Consider the following 19,950-nt stretch of genomic DNA (forward strand, 5'->3'; position numbering starts at 1 on the left):
CTGTTGCAAGACAGTTTTATATAGATTAATAACTATTCTTAGGCGTTAACAGGAAAGCATGAATCTCCCTTACTCTTCGAGTGTGATGACAAGACCTCAACAGGAATCACACAAATTTCCTGCACTCTGAAGCACTCAGAATGCGAGCAGTTTCAGTAGCCAACAATATCTCTAGCCGACATTACGTCAACTGTTAGCGATTTAACGACGGATTTGCCCATCAAGCTCAAAAATGAGAAAGGATTACAATCTGTTTAAAATGGGACCAAAGACGAACAGATTCTTTCGTTTTTTATTTTGTAATGCAAACACTATTCAGAGCAAAACACATGAGCCGCAGGAGTTCTTTGTACGTGAAAGAATTAGTATGCGCCAAATCAACGAGATCACCCCCTAATGTCGCACTTAACTTGAGCAACTTTGTAACGTATCTCCAGATCGGATCGATGCACGCGGTGGCGTGGTAATTTTTGCATACAACGTCATTCAATAGCGTTACCTGCTTTGCAGAATGTAGAGACAGTGGGGTTCCCTACGCATGGTCGACAGATACTCGGTTCTGTGATCACCTGTCTACAAGTTCCCTCGGAAGCTACTATCGCCCTTCTGATTCGGATGCCATCCTCGTGAATTACTTGCCAGCTGTTCTGTGCGGGGAGCGCTAACAGGTTAAATACGTACATCTATCATATTAAAATCGATATTTGTTGTAAGAACTTTGACGCGCATACCCATGGTCGTGGGTTCCATAGCTCGCGGTTCTCTTTTTAGATCTATGTTGGTTACATATAAAACCTCGCCTCATAAAGCTCTAATTGATACCTTAAAATATGATTTCATGCCCCCTTAATCGGGTGCCACTTTTTGGCGTGGTAGGAGATCTAACATTATCACCTGCAACCACTTGAAGGGAAAGCCGGTTCAGTAACCCTAATGGCCAAATCTTTGAGGTCTATGCTTATAGGCGAGGGCTGTGCACTCTCGATCCACCTCGCCCAACGCACCTGACGATTAATGACTGGAATAAACTTTGGCTGTAATTACTCCTGATTGAAAACTGGTGTATTCGGAGTTATATATATATATAAGTAAATAAATAAAAAATTTCAAACCTTATTCTTTAATTCTGTTTCATTCTATTAGGATCTAGCAAGACTTTCTCCTCTCGTTGCTTTTATTCGCATTCTATACGAGGCGATTATGGTCACTACATCCTTGAATATGATCTACCCTTAAAACCGCCCTACAGTGTCCTTATCTGCAGTGCAGCTTTGCTAAGTAGTGTGACTGGTAAGGCCTCATTCTTAGCGCAGTTAAAAGTCAGAGGCTTTTTTCAATAACAAGGATATGAACAATTACTTAAAATATTTGGGGGTCACTCTTGTGGTGTAAGCCCCTTTGGCGAAGTGTTTGAGTGGTCTGTTCAAGTTTGGGTAAAGAAAGAAACCCATTTTAGTTGAAGTTTGAAATCTCTCTACAACCACAACTTTTATAATTATCATAATTCTCACCCCACCATATATATTAACTATAACGCGCCTACGCCAATGAGGTGTAAGTAGAAGAAGAAGGAAATTTATACAGTCGCTCTACCCCAGATCTTGGGTTATTAGTGAGGTGGAAAGTGCAATATATAAGGAAATAACTACCAAGCTTACAATGATTTTAATGCAAACTCATACCCTATAATTAATAATAGACACGCTATTCTATCTATTTAAATAAAAAGAATATTGTATTAAAAGCGTGTTACACCCCGAAAATGTGGTGCTTTGGTTGTAGTAGAGCAGTGTGATTATAAAATAAACAAGCTATGACATCGTCCAAACGTGTAAGGGCAAGGTCAAGACAAAAATTCGAACGTTATCCTTAGAATTAGGGAAAAAAATCAAGCTCTGCGTGTTTTGCATTCGGCTAGTTATGACTTACGCCCTACGCCTTTAGCTTATTATTATTATTATCATTACTAAATTACTCGTTTTAAGTACGACAAAAAAAAATTATTGCTCTAACTAACAAATGCACTGAGGTTTTGCGCAATGGTAAACTTCACCGTGAATTACAGATAGAAACGCTGTCTTCGCCTTTTACGGAGGAATAGTTGCGAGTGCTAATCATCTAGTTTAAAAAACTCACTGTACCGCCATTTACGTGACTCACTCTGAGTGGTAGTAATAAAAAATTACAACAAACGAAATAATATTTATAACATAAACTTAAGTATAACTTAGTAATTAAAAGTTACCTTTGCCAGGTTTTCCCTGATTTCTTGTTTCTTTTAGCTTTTCGCTTACCTTCTTATTAGTTAGTGGCCGTATGCAAAGCTATGAGTTTTAGATTTAAATGCGATTGACAAGGAAATCATATTATAGTCGAGATCTTGATGTTTTACTTGTAGGTGACTAAACCTGTTTAGTAAAGTTCTTAATTGTTATGCTTTAAAATAATTCTCGTAGATTTTTTTGTTACTTTATATAATGACAGCAATATTTAGAATTTTATAGGGCAAATTTCTTGCTTTTTGTAAAAGCAACAATAACAACTCAGTATGTTTACTACATTTACTATTTAATTTGTTTGGATTAACGGGTTCTAAGGATTTATAACTTTCATTTTTGTTTTTTGTTTTTTTCTACCTTTTTAGTGCATAATGCATAAATACTTTGATGAAAGTACAATACCCATTAAATTTACTGGCTGAATCATGGGCTACTATTACGTCGTCAAAAAAAAGATTTATGGGAATTTAAAAAATAGAAGTACTGCTTTGAGATAAAATTTTTCTAATTAAAAAAATGCGTAATATTGATTTCTTGCCGTACGTACATTTTTTATATAACAAAAAAATAATATTTAACTTTTTAATTAAAACAGAAGACATTGAAGGCTAGGTTCATCCCCTCTTTAACAAGATTAATAAAAATTTGAACATTACAGTAATATTTAAAATATTAATAATAACCTAAATAGTAACTTTAATATTACTAACATTACTTTTATTAACAACCTTAAATATAATAATAAAAAGGTCTTCTTAAGAAAAAAAATACCGCCTGATTCTGTACGCTACAGAACCTATTAAACACGTAAAAGTTTAAATTTTATTAAGTTAATAGTGATGTAAATAATCACTGAAAAATTTTAATATTAAGTTGGAAAATATTCATAAAAAAGGTTTATAGGGTTCTTTCGTTTCTTTTAAACACAAAGTATATTACTTAAAGCCTTTGTGGAAGTGCCACGCAAGATATTAAAGACGACTTGGAAAGTAAAAGTATTAATCTCACTAAATTTATTAAAATTCTAAGATTGACTCATGATACACCGCCTCTTTTTATTTTGGCGAAGCACTTAAAAATCTCTTTTCTATAATGTTGAGACCGCACTATGACTTAGCTAGGAGTGTACAGTGTGTTTTTAATATATAAGCAATATTTTAGTATTGTCGGTCTCTCGAATTCGTAGTGACGTTAAAGAGAGACGGCAGAACTAAGCAATGTTACTGCTGCTATGTGTTTGGTTAACTGACAGCTTTTAAAAGTTAAATAAAGTTTTATCAATCGCAAAGAGATTACGTACTCAGTAGCTCAGAGAAACTTAAAAACAGACTATTGCAACTTCAAAGGCTTCGGGAAGGATTTCGGCAAAGCCAGACTTGAATTGAGGTCAGAAACAGAAATGTATACCAAAAGCTATTAATATAGAAGTTTAATTTCCTACTAACCTAGACGAACTTATATTCTAAATATATATTAAGCATATATTAGCGGTGCTGTGAATTCATAGATCTTGAATAGGATCTTTAGAAAAAATCATTGAACAGTTTTAAACGGTAAGTATTATTATAGACTATAAGCCTTAATACTTTTAACAAATGAATATGGCTTAAACTTTACAGCACCCATCTGGTTATTAACCTTTTTTGGTATTTAAAGAGCGGTGGAACTCCTGTTTATAGGTTTTGAAAGACAAAAAGGTCAAGTAAACTTTTAGCTGAATAAAGAGGTCTTAAAGAAGGAGATATAACTTTTTATAGAGTTCAAACCAAGACGGTTGATGATAAAAACTCTGAATAGAGATGCTAACTTAGGCTTTTTCTTTGTTTTAATGTATTTTTGGAAATTGGCAAAACTGGATTAAATACATTTGGATTTGCTGTTATATAATAAGCAATGTTTGCAGTACAAAAAAAAATTACATTCAGGCCTTTAATTTCAAGTAACCACGAGGCATAAGCTTTTTTTTTTATGGGCGCTTATTTTTTTTACCAGAGTTACATCTCTACTAATGCTTTTGACCAAATACAAACTTTTTACGCGTAATAAATACAGACCGATAGTTAATAAATTGAAAACTAAAAGAGTGTAGTTCAAAGTTTAGCAGTACGTAATTTTAATATATTCGATTTTTAATTTCCTCTTTTCAGTCCAGATAATAAAATTCTTCTATAAATTGGAAGCGCTCAGTAACATCTTTGCCTATCGTAACGGGACCGAACATTATAGTATTTAAAGGATTACTTTCACCTGCGCTTTTGTTAAAAGTATACAATCGAAAGGCTTTCCTAGAATAACTGTTGTTTTACTACCTTAATATGCGGCTAATGCAGCTAATATTTTGTAGCTTTAAATTTTTGGAACGAGCTTATAAAACATATACAAATCTATTTGTGACACCTTTGGAAAATGAATTGTCGCTACAAAGCTAATCAACAATGCTAGTGCAGCCATGGTGAGAAAATGAAAAAGTGATAAAATCAAAAGCCACTAAGATTTAGAAAATTTTAATCGCTATACTTTGTGATGTTTTCATGTTATATATACATATAAACTTTAACAATTTGTTGAGTGCGTCAAAATAAAAAATAAAAAAATTTACATTTTTATAAAGGCTTTTACACGTCAAAATGAAGGCACCACTTAATTTCATTTCTTGATCTTACTCTGTTTATCATACTAAAAAGCTGCAGGTCTATCAAAAACATAAACTTTAGGGTTAACCCCTTAGTTCATACTTTAAACTTTAACTACATTATACTATTAGTTGAAGAATGTCATGATTTTGATTCTAAAATTACCATAAAAAGTTAATGCTGTTTGTGATTCAGTACAACAGGTTTTTGACTTAAACATAACATAAGATTGCTTACTCTTAAAAATTGTATAATTTTATTATTTTTTAAATTTAACGCTTAAGATTTTAAAAATCATACAAAATTAAAAAAATTTCTGTGAACAAACAAAAGCCTCTAATAACTTATATAAATTTTGCCCTCTTTCTAAAGAAACTTTTTGTTTATAATTTTGCTAAATAGTTATCAATTATTATAAACAAATGATAGATGGAATATGCACAAAATATTCCTTTTTATTTCCAAGCTCCAACTTAATGCGCTAATTATCGATATTGTGTATTTTATGCAGCGCATAAATATATATTATATTACTATAAAGTCAGAAGCAAACAATTGTATATTACCTTATATTTTTCAATTATTTATTTAGTTTAGATTACATTCTTAGTTTTATACGTCTCTTCCCCGTTACCTGTTTAACGACTGGCACGCTAACAACAAAATATTCAATTAAAAAAAAAAAACTTATTATTTCTCACCCTACCTTTAACTAAATGGAGTAAAAAGTTAGTATTGAAGACAAGCTATGCAGTTCGGTTGAGAAAAAACAATAATAAATTATTATTAATCGGATAGTGATTTTCTCTCAGTACTTGCTTTTCTTTTAGTATACGTTAAAAAATATATAGTCACTCTTAAAATTAAACTCCAAACCCTGTGTGGCAAAATTGCAATCACGTAGAATAACTATAACTTAATTTTTAGTCGGAAAATAACTTAAAATATTGCTCTATAAAAAAAATTATTAATAAGTTGATGGAAACTACTATTTAACGTATTCTATTATTCTATTTAATTATACTCCTTACTTTTATTATACCCTATGTATGTGATTCGTTACAAATTTAATTGTTAATGTTCCTTTTTTGTTAATCTTATAAGTAATAAATATGCAACCGTATTACTTTTTACGTATCTTATACGACCATTCTTACCACTTTTGATATACCACTTAATTTATTGTAACAAATTATATGTAATTAAAATTTTACTTTTTTTTGCAAAATATATTTATGGTAATCAGAGTTAGAAATGGTATTACTGTTTTAAGTAAATTTAGTCAAGCATTTTCCTATTCTAAAATTGTTTCATGTATATTTTTTGTTAACTATTTTAATATTAAAAATATTCGTTTTTATTTGTGTAATTAATAAATTTTCAATACGTTGCCTACTACTTTGCCGGGAGAAAGAAACATAAGTAGTTTTTTACACTTTTTAAATCTGGATGGGCTGGATTTGGTGGAATAAATTAATGACTGCAATAACTATGCATGTATGTTAGTAGCAAGATACCTTGGCACTTAATTGGTGTCGGGCATGAATAGTACAATAATGGGACACTGTATCAACACTTACATTATTAAAAGAGTGGCAAGTAGTACGCGCAAGTATCAAGAATGAGAGTGAATGCTACAGATGGTAATTACCATAGCTTAAACCTAACAGGATCAGCTTAAGTACGCTATAGGATGCCCTAGTCTAAAATGAAACAGGGGACTTTATTCTTATTCATTGCTTTTTTTTTCATGTTAGGTTTATCAAACACCTTAATTTACCTTGCTCACAGGGTACACTAAAAAAAAAGTTTTTTTTTCTTTTTCAAGGTGAAAATCAGCCTACCAGCTTCCACGCCCACAGGTAGACATTAGTAAGAATTTCCCCATCTAAGAAGTATTCTTGGTTTTTTTCGTCATAAGTAACTTGCTAAATAAAAAGCACCGTTAGTATTCTTTGGAGTAACCTTGGCGCTAGCTAGAGGATCCAAATCAAGTAAACTTTAAATCTAACTCCAAAGCTAACATAAGGGTACTTTTTGAGTTTGACTAGATATCACCTTTGTACTTAAAGCCTAACAAAATGTTATCCGCATATATATTTATATATTAGGGAACAACACTATCCTATTACTATTATTTACGAGTAATACACTGGAAACGTTTCACATATAAGCACTAGTGGGTTAGCTTTAACCAAACACCTTAGTGCCAAGAAAGTATCTCACAGATCGAAACTTTTGTAAAGAGTTCTGGTATTGTTAGAAGATAATACTCTATCTCAATCAGTTTAAAGCGAGTCTGATAGCATTTAGAACCGATAGTGTTTGCTATACCGCTCATAAGGTCGGCATTTTTTTGACACTAAGAATGATTTAAGTCAATAATTTATCCTTTGCTTTCGTCCGCAACTATGAATAGAGGACTTAAAACCATCCGATCCCAGAGTCAAAGTATCTATAAAGAAAGATAGTTAGCTCAAAGGGCAGATAGCATAAACTAGTATAATATCAACAGCAGTTGCAAAAGACTATCGACCCGGCGTATATTTACATGATACAAAGTAAAACTAAACTACAGGTAACGATAAAAATTACTAACTTTTCACAGATTTCTTGTCTATAGAAGGTTTTACCTTTAAATCCAGTATAATATCTTTGAGCAACTTTAATACAACTAATTTTTTCTTCTTTGATATTTTTTGTTACATACTTTTAACTTTTTATGTTTATTTGCAATTATTAATTTTTCAAAGTAATATAATATGATGTAGTTTTACTGTCCTACGTAAACCAAATTATTCTATTCGGTTACTTTACTACCATTAAAATACCCCTATGTAATTTTATAATAAATTTTTAAAAAATTTAATTTGTAAACTCAAATTTTACTAGTAACAATGTACGCAATAGTGTAGGCTTTTTCCCTGTAAATAAAATATTTTGCAATAATTAATATAAAAAACAAGTATAAAGAATCTTTTTATTTATAATTTATAGAAAAGCAAAGTTTTTTTCAAGTAAAAAAAATTAAATTTATTTAAGATTAGTTCACTGCTGCTTTTTCCTCTTCGCTTAATATAGAAAAGTATTCATGGTCCATTGCTTCAGCGGCCGTAAGTCGTTTCGCGTGATCGTACTGTAAAAGTCTAGGAGAAAATATTATTAATATTAAAAATAATAATAGTAGTAATAATAACAATAAAACCTGTCAAGTAAATCGAAAACTTGGGGATTAGAGTACTTTTTATTATCGTTATTAACAAAGCTTTTCCAGGACACTTTCTTGCAGCTGTTAAAATAAACGTATATAGAATTAAATTCACTAAAAAAAAAACTTAAAAACCTCCGAACTACGTTGGATAGTTTAGATGGTAACTGAAGTTTATATGTGTTTAGATAAGCATACAAGTCCTCGGTTCCTTCCGTGTGACAAATTAAAAGATCAATATATATTATATACAAATATTGTATAAAAATATAAATAACTTAATGAAAATTATACAAAAAATTTTACCAAATTAAGTTTGATATGCGATATTAAAAATTATTAATTGTACTTAATTGAATTGTACCGGATTAAGAATTAAAAAAAAATTATAAAGCTTTTTTTTAAAAAGTAAATAAATTATAAACAACTTGAAAATCGGCTAGTAAAGTTTAAACTTTATTATAAAAACCATAAAAATAAATTAAAAAAAAATTAATTATTATAATAAAATTTAAAAAGCCGAATACCTTTAAAAATTTGCAATTATCATAAATTTATAAAACCTATTGAAAATTTATTTATTTATATATATTAATTCTTTAAGTCTAAAAACAATTAACTTTAAAATCACTAGCATTTAAAATTACTTTATTATAAACATGGTCTGCAAAATATTATAAAACATTAACAGTATATTCTGCTATCCCTGTACTTAATGTTATAATTAACAAATAAAAATAATTTAACTTTTAAAATGTGACAAACTACTTAGAATTTTTAAATAACAGAGAGAAAAACTTTCAAAGCAAAGAAATTGCTCAACGTTGCTGTAGTTAAAAAATAAATGACAAAAACAATTTTACTTTTAATTGAGTAATAATAGAAAACTATTTACTATCGCAAAAATTTACTTTTATTAAAACTTTTTATAGTTCCAAAGTTGAGTAGTTATTTTATTTTATATTTTTTAACGATTTTCTAAACTTTCGTCGTATTTTTAATTTTTGTTTACTTCATCTTTTTCTTAATTAACTTTACAACACTTTTTTAACTGAAATAGATTCTAATCTCTTCCATACTATTAAAATTATTCAAAAAAATACTTATTCTATAGCACTTGCTGTATATATAATTATTATTATTTTTATTCAACTAAGTACTTAATCATTTTTAATTAATTCTTTATTAACATTTATTTTTTTAAAAAATTGCTTAAAATTTCCAACTTGCTCTTCTTTATACTAATATCGTGAATTTTTATTTAAATTTTTACCAAAAGATTTAATCATTTACAAGCGTTTTTGTCCTTAATAGAAACGTTATATATATAAAAATTTGTAAATTGCCTTTTCTTATTTAAAAATTTCTACTTAATATATATTGTTCCTATTCTTTAATAACAACATCAAACAAAATAAAACTTCCTTTATATCCTACTTTTGCTCTTCTTTATAACCATAATAAATTACAATATTTTATACTTCTACTATGAAAAATTAGCAAATACTTTTTATTAATTTCTTTTAAAACTGAAACACAACTTTACACTTTCCTTCCATCAATGTCATTTTTTTAATCAATATTTTACTTTGAAGGGAAATTAATCGTTTAATTCTTTAATTTTTAAAAGTGCTTTGATTTTTCTAATATTTACAAACAAAATTAAATTTAATTTTATTAAAAATTTTATTATTTTTCTAAAATTATATAACTTTTTTTGTAATTTATTAAATTTTTATTAATATTAAATTTATTTTTTCGGTTTTACTTTAACAAAAGTTTATTTTTAAAAGTTCATAAATTATAAAAGCTGTTTGTTGCGATTTTTTTCTAACTTTATAATAAAATTTTAATTATTTTTTTACTATTTTTCTTAATAAACTTTTTTTTATAACTTTCGTCTAGTAATTTTACATTAATAATCTCAGTTCTGTATCAAAATAATACTAAACGTGTACATTTTATCACTAGTATGTATCCTAACGGGCAAACAATAGAATTCATCTTGTGTATAAAAGCACTATCGCTTAATATTATAGGTCTAGAAAATACCTTAAAACTCTTGAAAGCTAAATAATATGTTTATATATTTAAAGCAGAGAAATAGTAATCATAATAATTATAATAATATACCCAAAACTTTAACAATTTTCAAAAGTTGATCAAAATTATCCGTTCCATAAAAAAATGGATTTTTTTTAAAGACCTAAAGCAAGTCATTGTAAATAAAGACATGTTGGTTAAAAATTATAAAAGTCCAAAAGAAAAAAAAGGTAAAAAATTCATTATAAATATACCATCATGGCAAGGACACACCCAACACCCCAAAGATCCAATGAATAGTCGTAGCACTGAAAATCCACCAATAGCTCTGGAGCCTGAAAATAAAATTCATAAAAACTAATGAAAAACACAAAAATAATAATTATAAAAAATTCATGCTTTATAATGTCGAGATGCTACCCGGACATTATACTCCTGACAAGGATGATAAAATTCAGCCAAACCCCAGTCAATAAGACGAAGCTAACGAATCATATAAGAGAAGAGATAAGCTCGATGAAAATCATTGAGATGCCTTCTTTTTGGAATGGTCTATGGCGATGTTGTGCGGTTTGACGTCCCGATGCATAATGCCTCGTGAATGAGCGAAATGAAGCGCCTAAGAGGAGCAATAAGAAAGGAGGGTTCATTAAAAAAAGGGAAAACTAAATTAAATAATTGAAGTTTATTAGTGTACTTAAAACTGGACAATAAAAATAAATGAGAAAAGTTAAATAACGTCTAAAAAAACTACTAAGAACGAATCTTTTATAAAAAAAAGATACATAATAATTAATGAATTATAAAAACACAAAACTATAAAAATAGCATAAACCAATAAAAAACATAAACCGGTCAATATAAAAGTTAAAACGTAAAAATAATCTGCAACAATGAAAGTAGTAATAGCACATTTTAATCTAAAAAGGTTATTATTGATGCAAACTATAACTTAACGTAAAAACATCAAAAATAATTCATAATAATTTCAGTAAAACAATTCTCATAATTTCCTTTTTTTAAATAAATTTTACAATATAAAAATATGTCATAATAAAAAATGAATATAAAATTAATATTTTTAATTTTAATGAATAAATAAAACATAAGAATTTAAAACTATAAAAAAAATTAACAATAAAGTTTTTAAGTTATTTAATAAATTTATACTTAATTGTAATTAATTTAAAAAAAAAAGGATTTCATAGTATAAACAATACTAATAAAAAGATTTATAATTATATTTCATTAGTAATAAAAAAACTGCGGAAAAAAATTGAATAATAAATGTAAAAAAAAAAAGTATAATTATATAAAAGTGACAATAAAAAAATATTATAAATTTATTTATATAAAATAAGATATAATAATAAGTAGAAACAACAAATTTAAAAATAATTAAGAATTATAATAAAAAATAGAAAAAATTTTATAATAATTGTTAATACATAAAAATAATAATACAAATAAATGACAAAAATTATAATTAAAATATATATTTTAATAAAATTAAATATAACAAGTTTTAAAACTTGAAATTATTAAAAAAAAATTAATAAAATAAAATAAAATAAAGTAAAAATAAATAAAATATAAAAAAATATAAAAAAAGTTAATAAACTGAAAATTTAAGAACTTCAGAATCATAAATAAAATTATAAAAATAATTATTATAAATATTTAAACAAAATTGTATAAAAAAATAATTATTACTGATAAAAGAAAATAATAAAATACTAAAAGAAATTAACTTTATAAAAAAGGAAGTTTTTTTTAAAAAAATCAATAAAAAATAAGTAAAAAAAAATATATAAAAAATATTAAAAAAAAGTTAATCAACTAAAAAAATTATAAAAAAAATTAAAAAAAAATTATTAATAACTATTTTAAAAAAAAAATTTATTAATAATGAAATATATAAAAATTATTATTTACTAAAGGAAAGTAACTAAAAATAAGGAAAATTTTGTGCTGTCTACAAATGTAGGAATAGAGCTTAATGCCCGTACTATATATAACCCGACCATCCCTTAAACAAATTTTATAAATAAACTTTATTAATATAAAATCTATGAAAACTTTTACCAAATCAAAAAAATAAAAAAAATTAAATAATTATAATAAATCTAAAAATTTGTTACCTTGATTATAGTTATATATTATAAAATTTAACATATAAAACTTAAGTATAAACTAAAAAAATTAATAAATAGTATAGAAAAAAATATAAAAAAATTAGATTATTAAAATATTAACAATACTAAAAAATAGTAAAAATGATAAATTTTAATAACAATTTTAAAAAGAATTATATTTTCTAAATTTTAGAATATTATAAAATAATTCAATAAAATATATAAATAATAAAAAATTTTTTAAAAAAACAAACCTAAATTATATATTTTTAGAAAAAATGACTAAGAAAAAAAATTTTAAATGGAAATGAATTTGTTTTAAGTAAAAGAAAATTTTCAAGTTATACTTTTTGTAATCAATAAAATTTATAAACAAATTTTAAATTATTATAAATTTCTTTTTAAAAAAAATTATTAAAAGACAAAATTAATTAAAAAATAAATTGTAAATAAGTTTAAAAAAAATTAATTATTTTCAAATTTTACTTTTTACTAATAGAAAAAAATTCTACATAATTTCATATTTTAAATTAAAAAAGAATAATATAAACAAATTTACAAAAAAAATATTAAGACTAAATTATATTTTATAGAAATAAAAAAAAAATTTATTAAAAATAATGCAGAAATAATAATTTTTTTTAGTTAAAGAAAAAAATTTTTTTTAAGGTTTAAAAAATTAATTTAATAATTATTTTTGATATTTTACTTTTTATTAATAAAATAAAATTCTTGTATACAATTTCATATTATAAATAAAAAATTAATATAATCAAATTTATAAAAAAAAGTTCAATACTGAAATATATTTTTTATGAAAATAATAATAATAAAAATTAAAAATAAAAGAAATATAAATTAAGTTAAAAGAAAGTTATTCAACAATTATTTTTAAATTTCACTTTATATTAATAAAAAAATTTCTTGTATATAACTCATATTATTAATTAAAAGATTATATAATCAAATTTATAAAAAATTTTAAAACTGATTTGTATTTTTTTTCAATAAAAAATATTTTAAAAAATTTAATAAAAAAAAATAAATAATTAAAAAGTTTAAAAAGTGTATAATAGATATTTCAAGTTTATATCTTTTAATCAAAAAAATATTTTATATGTTAGTAATTAGTAAAATATATAATCAAGTTATTAAGAAAAGTTTTGAACTAAATTAAATTTTTTTAAAAAAATTAATAAAAAAATAATTAATAATTGAAATTAAATATATAAAAGTTAAAATAAAATAAATTATTAAAAAATATATAAATAAATTTCTTATATATAAATTTAAATTGCTATTTAATTAAAAATTTATAATATTGAAAATAAAAATAAATGTTAAAAATTAAATTTAATTATAAAATAAATTCAAAAAAGAATTAAACTTTTTAGTAAAAAAAATGTTAAAATTTTATTAATTTATAAATTAAATTTATGTTTTCTTTTTTTTACCAAAAAAATTTCTTATATATAATTTTATATTAGTACTTAATAAATATTCAAATAATAAAATTTTATAAAAAATTTTTAAACTACTTAAAATTAAAAAAAAAATAAAAAAAATAAAATCAGTAAAGAAATTTAATAATTTTTAAGTTGTAAGAAATCGTGTATAAAATTTTAATTATAATAATTTTAAAGTTTTTTTTCTATTAATAAAAATTCTTATACATATTTCTATATCTTAAATATTAAAAACTTAGTATAACCAAATTTATATAAATATTATAATTAATAATTAAATTTTTATGAAAAATTATAAAAAGAAATTAATACAGAAAAAAACATAATGAAAATTGATACTAATTATTTTTAAATAAGCACAATTAAATTTATAAAATACTTTTAACTAAATATATTTTAATATATTTTATTAAAATTAGAGTATTTAATTCAAAATTTTTGTAAGTTAAAAAAAAGTAAATTATTAAGAAGTTTTAAAAGAAATTTCATTTTATAATTTAATAGAAATATAATCAAATTAGTAAAAAAAAAATGGAACTAATTTAAATTTTTTAAAGTTTCTAAAAATAAATTATTAAAAGTTTAAATTTCTTGTATACTATTTCATATTATTAATTAATGGAAACTTAGAAAATCAAATTTATTAAAAAATTTTAAAACTAAACAATTTTTTTTTAAAATAATAATTCAAAAACAAAACTATATTTTCTTTAATTAAGAAAAATCATAATTAAATTTCTATAAAAAAAGTTCTTGTAGATAACTACGATATTAATTAAAGAAAAATTAAAATTTACAAAAATAAGTTTTAAACAAAATAATACTTTAATTTTTAAATCGAAAGCATACTAAAATATAATTTTACATTATTAAATTAAAAAATTTAACATCATAAATTTTTAAGTTAATAAAAAGAAATTATTAATTATTTTCAGGTTTTATTCTTTTAATAAAAAAAACTCTCGTATATAATTCTATATTATTAATCAGTGAAAACTCTTGAAATAATCAAATTTATAAGGCTAAGATAAATTTCTAAAAAAAAAAATAAAAATTAATTCAGAAAGAATATTAATTTATTTTTTGTTAAAAGAAATATTTAGTAATTATTTTCGAGTTTTATTCTTTTAAAGATAATAATTTTTTTCCTAAATTTTTAAAAAAATTTCAAAATCAAATAATTATTTTTACGTTTAATTTTTCTACCAAAAAAAAATTAAATAAGGAATTATAAAAATAAATTTTTTAAAACATGAGTAAATAATAATAATAATAAACTTTAAGCAACTGGAAAATGTAATAGCGAATATCCCGATCTTCAAAAAGAGAAAAGTGAAGAGCAAATTTCGCATTATCCACATATTCAAATATAAGCGCTTGAGTTTTGGTCTATAAAAATAAATAAATAAAATAATAATTTATATTTAAAAAAATAAAAATTAATAAATTAATAAATATTTATATAAAAGAACTAAATTATAATATTTTTCTTATAAAAAATGTATGTCTACCAAAAAATAAAAAGTATTACAAAAAAAAATTAATCAAAAAAAATTATATTACATTTAATAATGAAAAATAAAAATAAAAATATAAAAGTAAATTTAAATATTAAATATAGAAAAAAATTATGGGTAAATAAAAAAAGGTATATAATTTAAAATTTAAATATAAAATTGTTATTTAAATATGAAATTTCTAAAAAAAATAATAAAAACAATAGTTAACAAAATTTATACAATTTTATATCAAGTAAATTTGTGTAATAAAACAAAATAAAATCTGAAAATAGTAAAAAAAGCAAAAACTTAAAAAATATAATTATAAATTAAAAGATAAAAAAATATCAAAATTTATAAATTTGCTGGGAAGTATATTAAATAATCAATTACAAAAAATATATTATTACCAATTAAACAATAGAATTTTAGTATAAAAAAGTGAAATTTAATAATAATTGAGTTAAAAAACTAAAAATATAAAATACAAGCAAAAAATAAAAGAAAAATTAAAATTAATTAAAAAAAATAAATTTACAAATTAAAAATAAATAAAAAGTAAATGCAAAAAAAATTAGTTGAAATATATAAAAAAAATTATATTTATCAAAGTAAATTAAATATAATAACAAAATAATTATATAAAAAATATCAATTTTAAAAAAAATTAATATTTTATTAGAACAGTCATTTTATAAAATAAGTTAATAAAACTATAAAAGAGTAAAAATAATTAAATATATTAATTAAAATTGTAAAAAATTATATTTTATTATAAAATCAAATTATAAATTAAATTAAAAAAACTAAATAGCAAAAAAATTAAAAAATTAGGTATTATAAAAATTTCTAAGAATAAAAAATTATAATTAACAAGAAAAAAAACATTAAAAAAATAAATTGAAGAATCTTAAACTTTTAAATTCTTAAAAAAATTCAAAAAATACACAAAAATATATTAGAGCAATAACTTGAAAAATGTAAACAAAACTTAAATAAAAATCGATAATTTTAACTATATATATAAAAATACTGTAAACTTATATATATCAATATAAAACTTAAAAAAAAAATTAATTTAAAAATTTTTTAAATAAAAAAGACTCCAAATAAACGGAAACAACTAAACAAATAAAAATAATAAATCTTTTAAATTTAAAAATTTAAATTACAAATGTAATGTGTTCAAATAAATACTAAAAATTATTAATAATAAAGTTAGAAGAAACTCCACTATACATACAAAATCAGGTAAACAAACAAAAAAATAATTTATGAATCAGAAACTATTAAAAAATATAAAATACAAATTTAATGTATTAAAATAAAAATCAAAAAAAAATTATGGTATTCCTAAATAAAAAAAATACTCCACTTTATATATAAAAACAACTAAACAAATAATTAAAATATATCATTTAATTCAAAAGCTGTAAAATAATTAAAATTATAAAAATAAATTTTAATAAATAAATACAAAACTAATATGAAAAATAAATTAATTAAATTATAATTAACAAAAAAGGACAACCTCCATTTCATACACACAGTCCACTAATTGTATAATATTAATGCCTCCACGCAAATTCTGTAGAATTTTAACTTCGCGGTTTACTTTCCTTTTTTTAACGGGCTTCAATACCTTTTCATAATGAATTTAAATAAGTCTAAATAGAATAAAAACTTTTTTAACCAATAAACACTACAAAATTGGTAAATTGTATAAAAAATAAGGAAATTTATAACTATAACTTATAAAATATATTTCTATAAAGTAATAATATAATAAGAAATTTAAAAAAATTAGATTTATAAAATATAATTAATAACGTTAGGTAATTAATTATATAAAATTATAAATACGACATAAAATGAGTGTTGAACTAACCTAAAAGGAAAAAATTGTTATCAATATAAAATTTATATAGTAATAACTTTTAATAGTACCTATAGAATAATAATAATAAACAAGATTTGTAAAATAAATAATAAGAAATCAGAAAAAAACTAAAAATTTTCTAGAAAAATTTTGAATAATAATTCGACTTAAAAATTAGTAATAAAAGATCCTAAAAGGAATAAATTATAATAATTTTTTTTAAGTTTATATAAAAAATAAGTTTTCTTTATTAAAAAAAACCAAAATTGACTTCATTATGAACTAAAAGCTAGTAATAAAAGATCCAAAAAAAAAAGAAAAAATTATAATAATTTTTGAAAATTTATATAGAAAAAGTTTTTATTATAAAAATAATTGACTTAATTATAACTTAATTATAATAAAGTTTTAAAAATTTGTTTATAAAAAGGATTATTAAGGACTAAACTACAACTTGAAAATTAGTTAGAAAGAGATCCAATAAGAAAAAATTCCTAAATTTATTTAAAAGCAAATTATAAGAGTTACAATTGACCAAAAGAAGAATAATAAAAAATCATTAAAGTCTTAATTATAAATTAAATTAGTAATAAAGAGATCCAAATAAAAGAGATTATAATAAATTTTTTTAAAAAATAAAAAAGAATATAGTTGACTAAAAAAAATAATAAAGCGATCCAATAGAAAAAAACATGAAAAGTTACTGAAAATTTTAAATAATAAGTTTAAGATAAATTTTAAAAAATACATGAAAATCACTGAACATATAATAACTTTAATAATTTTTTTAAAAAAAATTATAAAGGCTTTTATTTTAAACCTTTATTACTCTATCAACACCCTGAGTAACGTCAATACCATGAAAAACTTCGCTGTATTTTCCTCTACCCAAATGGCGTATCACTTCATACTTTTCTGGTGAGCTTAATAAAAATATTGTAATAAAAAAAATAAAAATGAAAAAAAAATAGTATAGAACATATTACTTCCAGGTAATAGTAAAATTTTCATAATCATAATAATCTTGACTTTTGTTCAAATTTACATTACTAAAAACTCTAGAACGCGACATATTGCAACACCTTAGGTTATAACTAAAACCCTTATAAAAATTATAGTAAGAATCAGAATTAAAAAATAAAAAAAAGTAAGCTTGAATATAACCCGAAAAGAAAAGTTAAGTTTTAGGGTAGCTAGCAAAAACAAAATGGTGGAATAAAAAGTTCCCAAAGTACTTTTTTTTTGCAAAAGTGAGGCAGAAAGGGACAAGCGAATAATTTTAATAGACCTCGTGGGTTTTTTTAAGGGACCCAACAACAAAATAAAAACTAAAAAAAATCCGCCCATAGCCACGTGTTCAAGAAAAACTTAAAAGAAACCCAAAGGATTTGCTCGGAGTAGTCCACTTTTTCTTAAGTAAACTTTTCTTTGTGAGGGGTTTCCTTGTTATCGTCTTTTTTTGTTATTATTTGTTATATTTATACTATTTTACTTTACTTAGAAGTATAACTGTATATTTTTATTATGGAACCTTTTTATAAACCTTATTACACATCAAGTTTAGAACGAAACTACTAAATAGTAACAAAAAATAAAGACGAAGCAAGAACTGGTGTTTCAAGAGTTTTATTTTTTCTAGAAACTTTAGGTTAAAAATAAATTTTTTATAGAAACCAAGTTTTTGAGTCACATAATACTGCGAGAGCGCTGATATTTGTTTATAGAATTTGTATGGAAGAAAAAAATTGGTTCATAATAGTAGGAGTGCACTAGTAATAGTTTCCGTTTTTACTAATTAAAGAAAGAGAAACAATACAACGCCCTTTATAGTTAAATTTGAAAACATTTTATTGCAATAAAGGTCATAAAAAGCATACCTATGTAGTTTGCATTATATATTAATTTTTACGGTGGAGTTGGATGAGAGTACTTCGCAATTTTACTTTACGAGTATTGTGAACTTAGCAATTTTAAAATCTCAACTATTTGGCAAAGGTTCATTCGCTTTCGTTGCTATAAAAATTTAACTTTAAACTTTTGGCTCCGCAGAATACGTAAAAGTTCGCACGAGGCGCGACGGGGGCGACCTTATCAAAGGCAGTAGGTGGAGATAGAGCTTTCGTCACCGCCTTGATCTTATATAATCCGTAATGACCTTCAAGTATCAAATTATTTTTTATTAATACGGAGAGCCTTGCTCTTCTCAACGTTAATTGTAGTTTAGCGACGAGTGCCCTGTAGACAATGGTATAGTTAACCAAAAGACTTTAGTGGCCAAATTCTTTTTACAGTAACATCTGCCTATAGGCGATACTGCCACAAGGGGTCAGATGGCAAAGGAACGTCGCAAAAAAAGTGCGTAGAGGTTCCTGCGCATCTTTAGCAGCTACATTTCTCAAGTTATAACAAAACTGATATAAAACTGGTTACGTAGAGAAAAATGGAATGGAGTAACTATTAAGCCGTATTTAGATCCCCATTTTGTTATTAGTGATCCCACTGTAGTTGCCTAAGCTAAGCTGGAAAGCCCATTTTAAATGGACATACAAACTGTATAACATTAGAGGCTGTTGCACTACTTTCAAAAAAAAGGGCTGTCGGGTGTGCATTGTTATAAACATTTTCATATTCGTTAACCGCGCCAAACGAAACTTATTTCTAAACGCTTCCTAAAAAAAACCCGTGACAAAGTTTATTTATGTCTTTTCATTAGTAGTTTTTAAAGTCGACCGCACTTAAGCAAGACTTAAAAAAAATTTTCAAAATTACTTAAAAATTGCTTTTGTAGTAAACTATTCATAATAATTA

The 19,950-nt window shown here is 23.3% G+C and overlaps 1 protein-coding gene across 1 annotated transcript; it reads right to left on the reverse strand.

The window, feature by feature from the left end:
• Positions 1 to 7,955: 7,955 nt before the first annotated feature.
• On the reverse strand, positions 7,956 to 18,214 carry LOC135122332 (uncharacterized). Its single transcript, XM_064046534.1, has 10 exons — positions 18,129 to 18,214; positions 17,963 to 18,065; positions 16,795 to 16,905; positions 15,043 to 15,153; positions 10,699 to 10,782; positions 10,563 to 10,646; positions 10,418 to 10,498; positions 10,254 to 10,326; positions 8,118 to 8,331; positions 7,956 to 8,058 (listed from the first exon to the last, which is right to left on the reverse strand). Exons 1-10 carry the CDS (start codon positions 18,212 to 18,214, stop codon positions 7,956 to 7,958), a joined length of 1,050 nt encoding a protein of 349 aa, XP_063902604.1.
• Positions 18,215 to 19,950: the final 1,736 nt, after the last annotated feature.

The sequence above is a fragment of the Zophobas morio genome, unplaced genomic scaffold, assembly GCF_036711695.1.
Source record: "Zophobas morio isolate AGI-343-1 ecotype UQ-CSIRO unplaced genomic scaffold, CSIRO_AGI_Zmor_V1 ptg001108l, whole genome shotgun sequence".
Lineage (NCBI taxonomy): Eukaryota > Metazoa > Arthropoda > Insecta > Coleoptera > Tenebrionidae > Zophobas > Zophobas morio.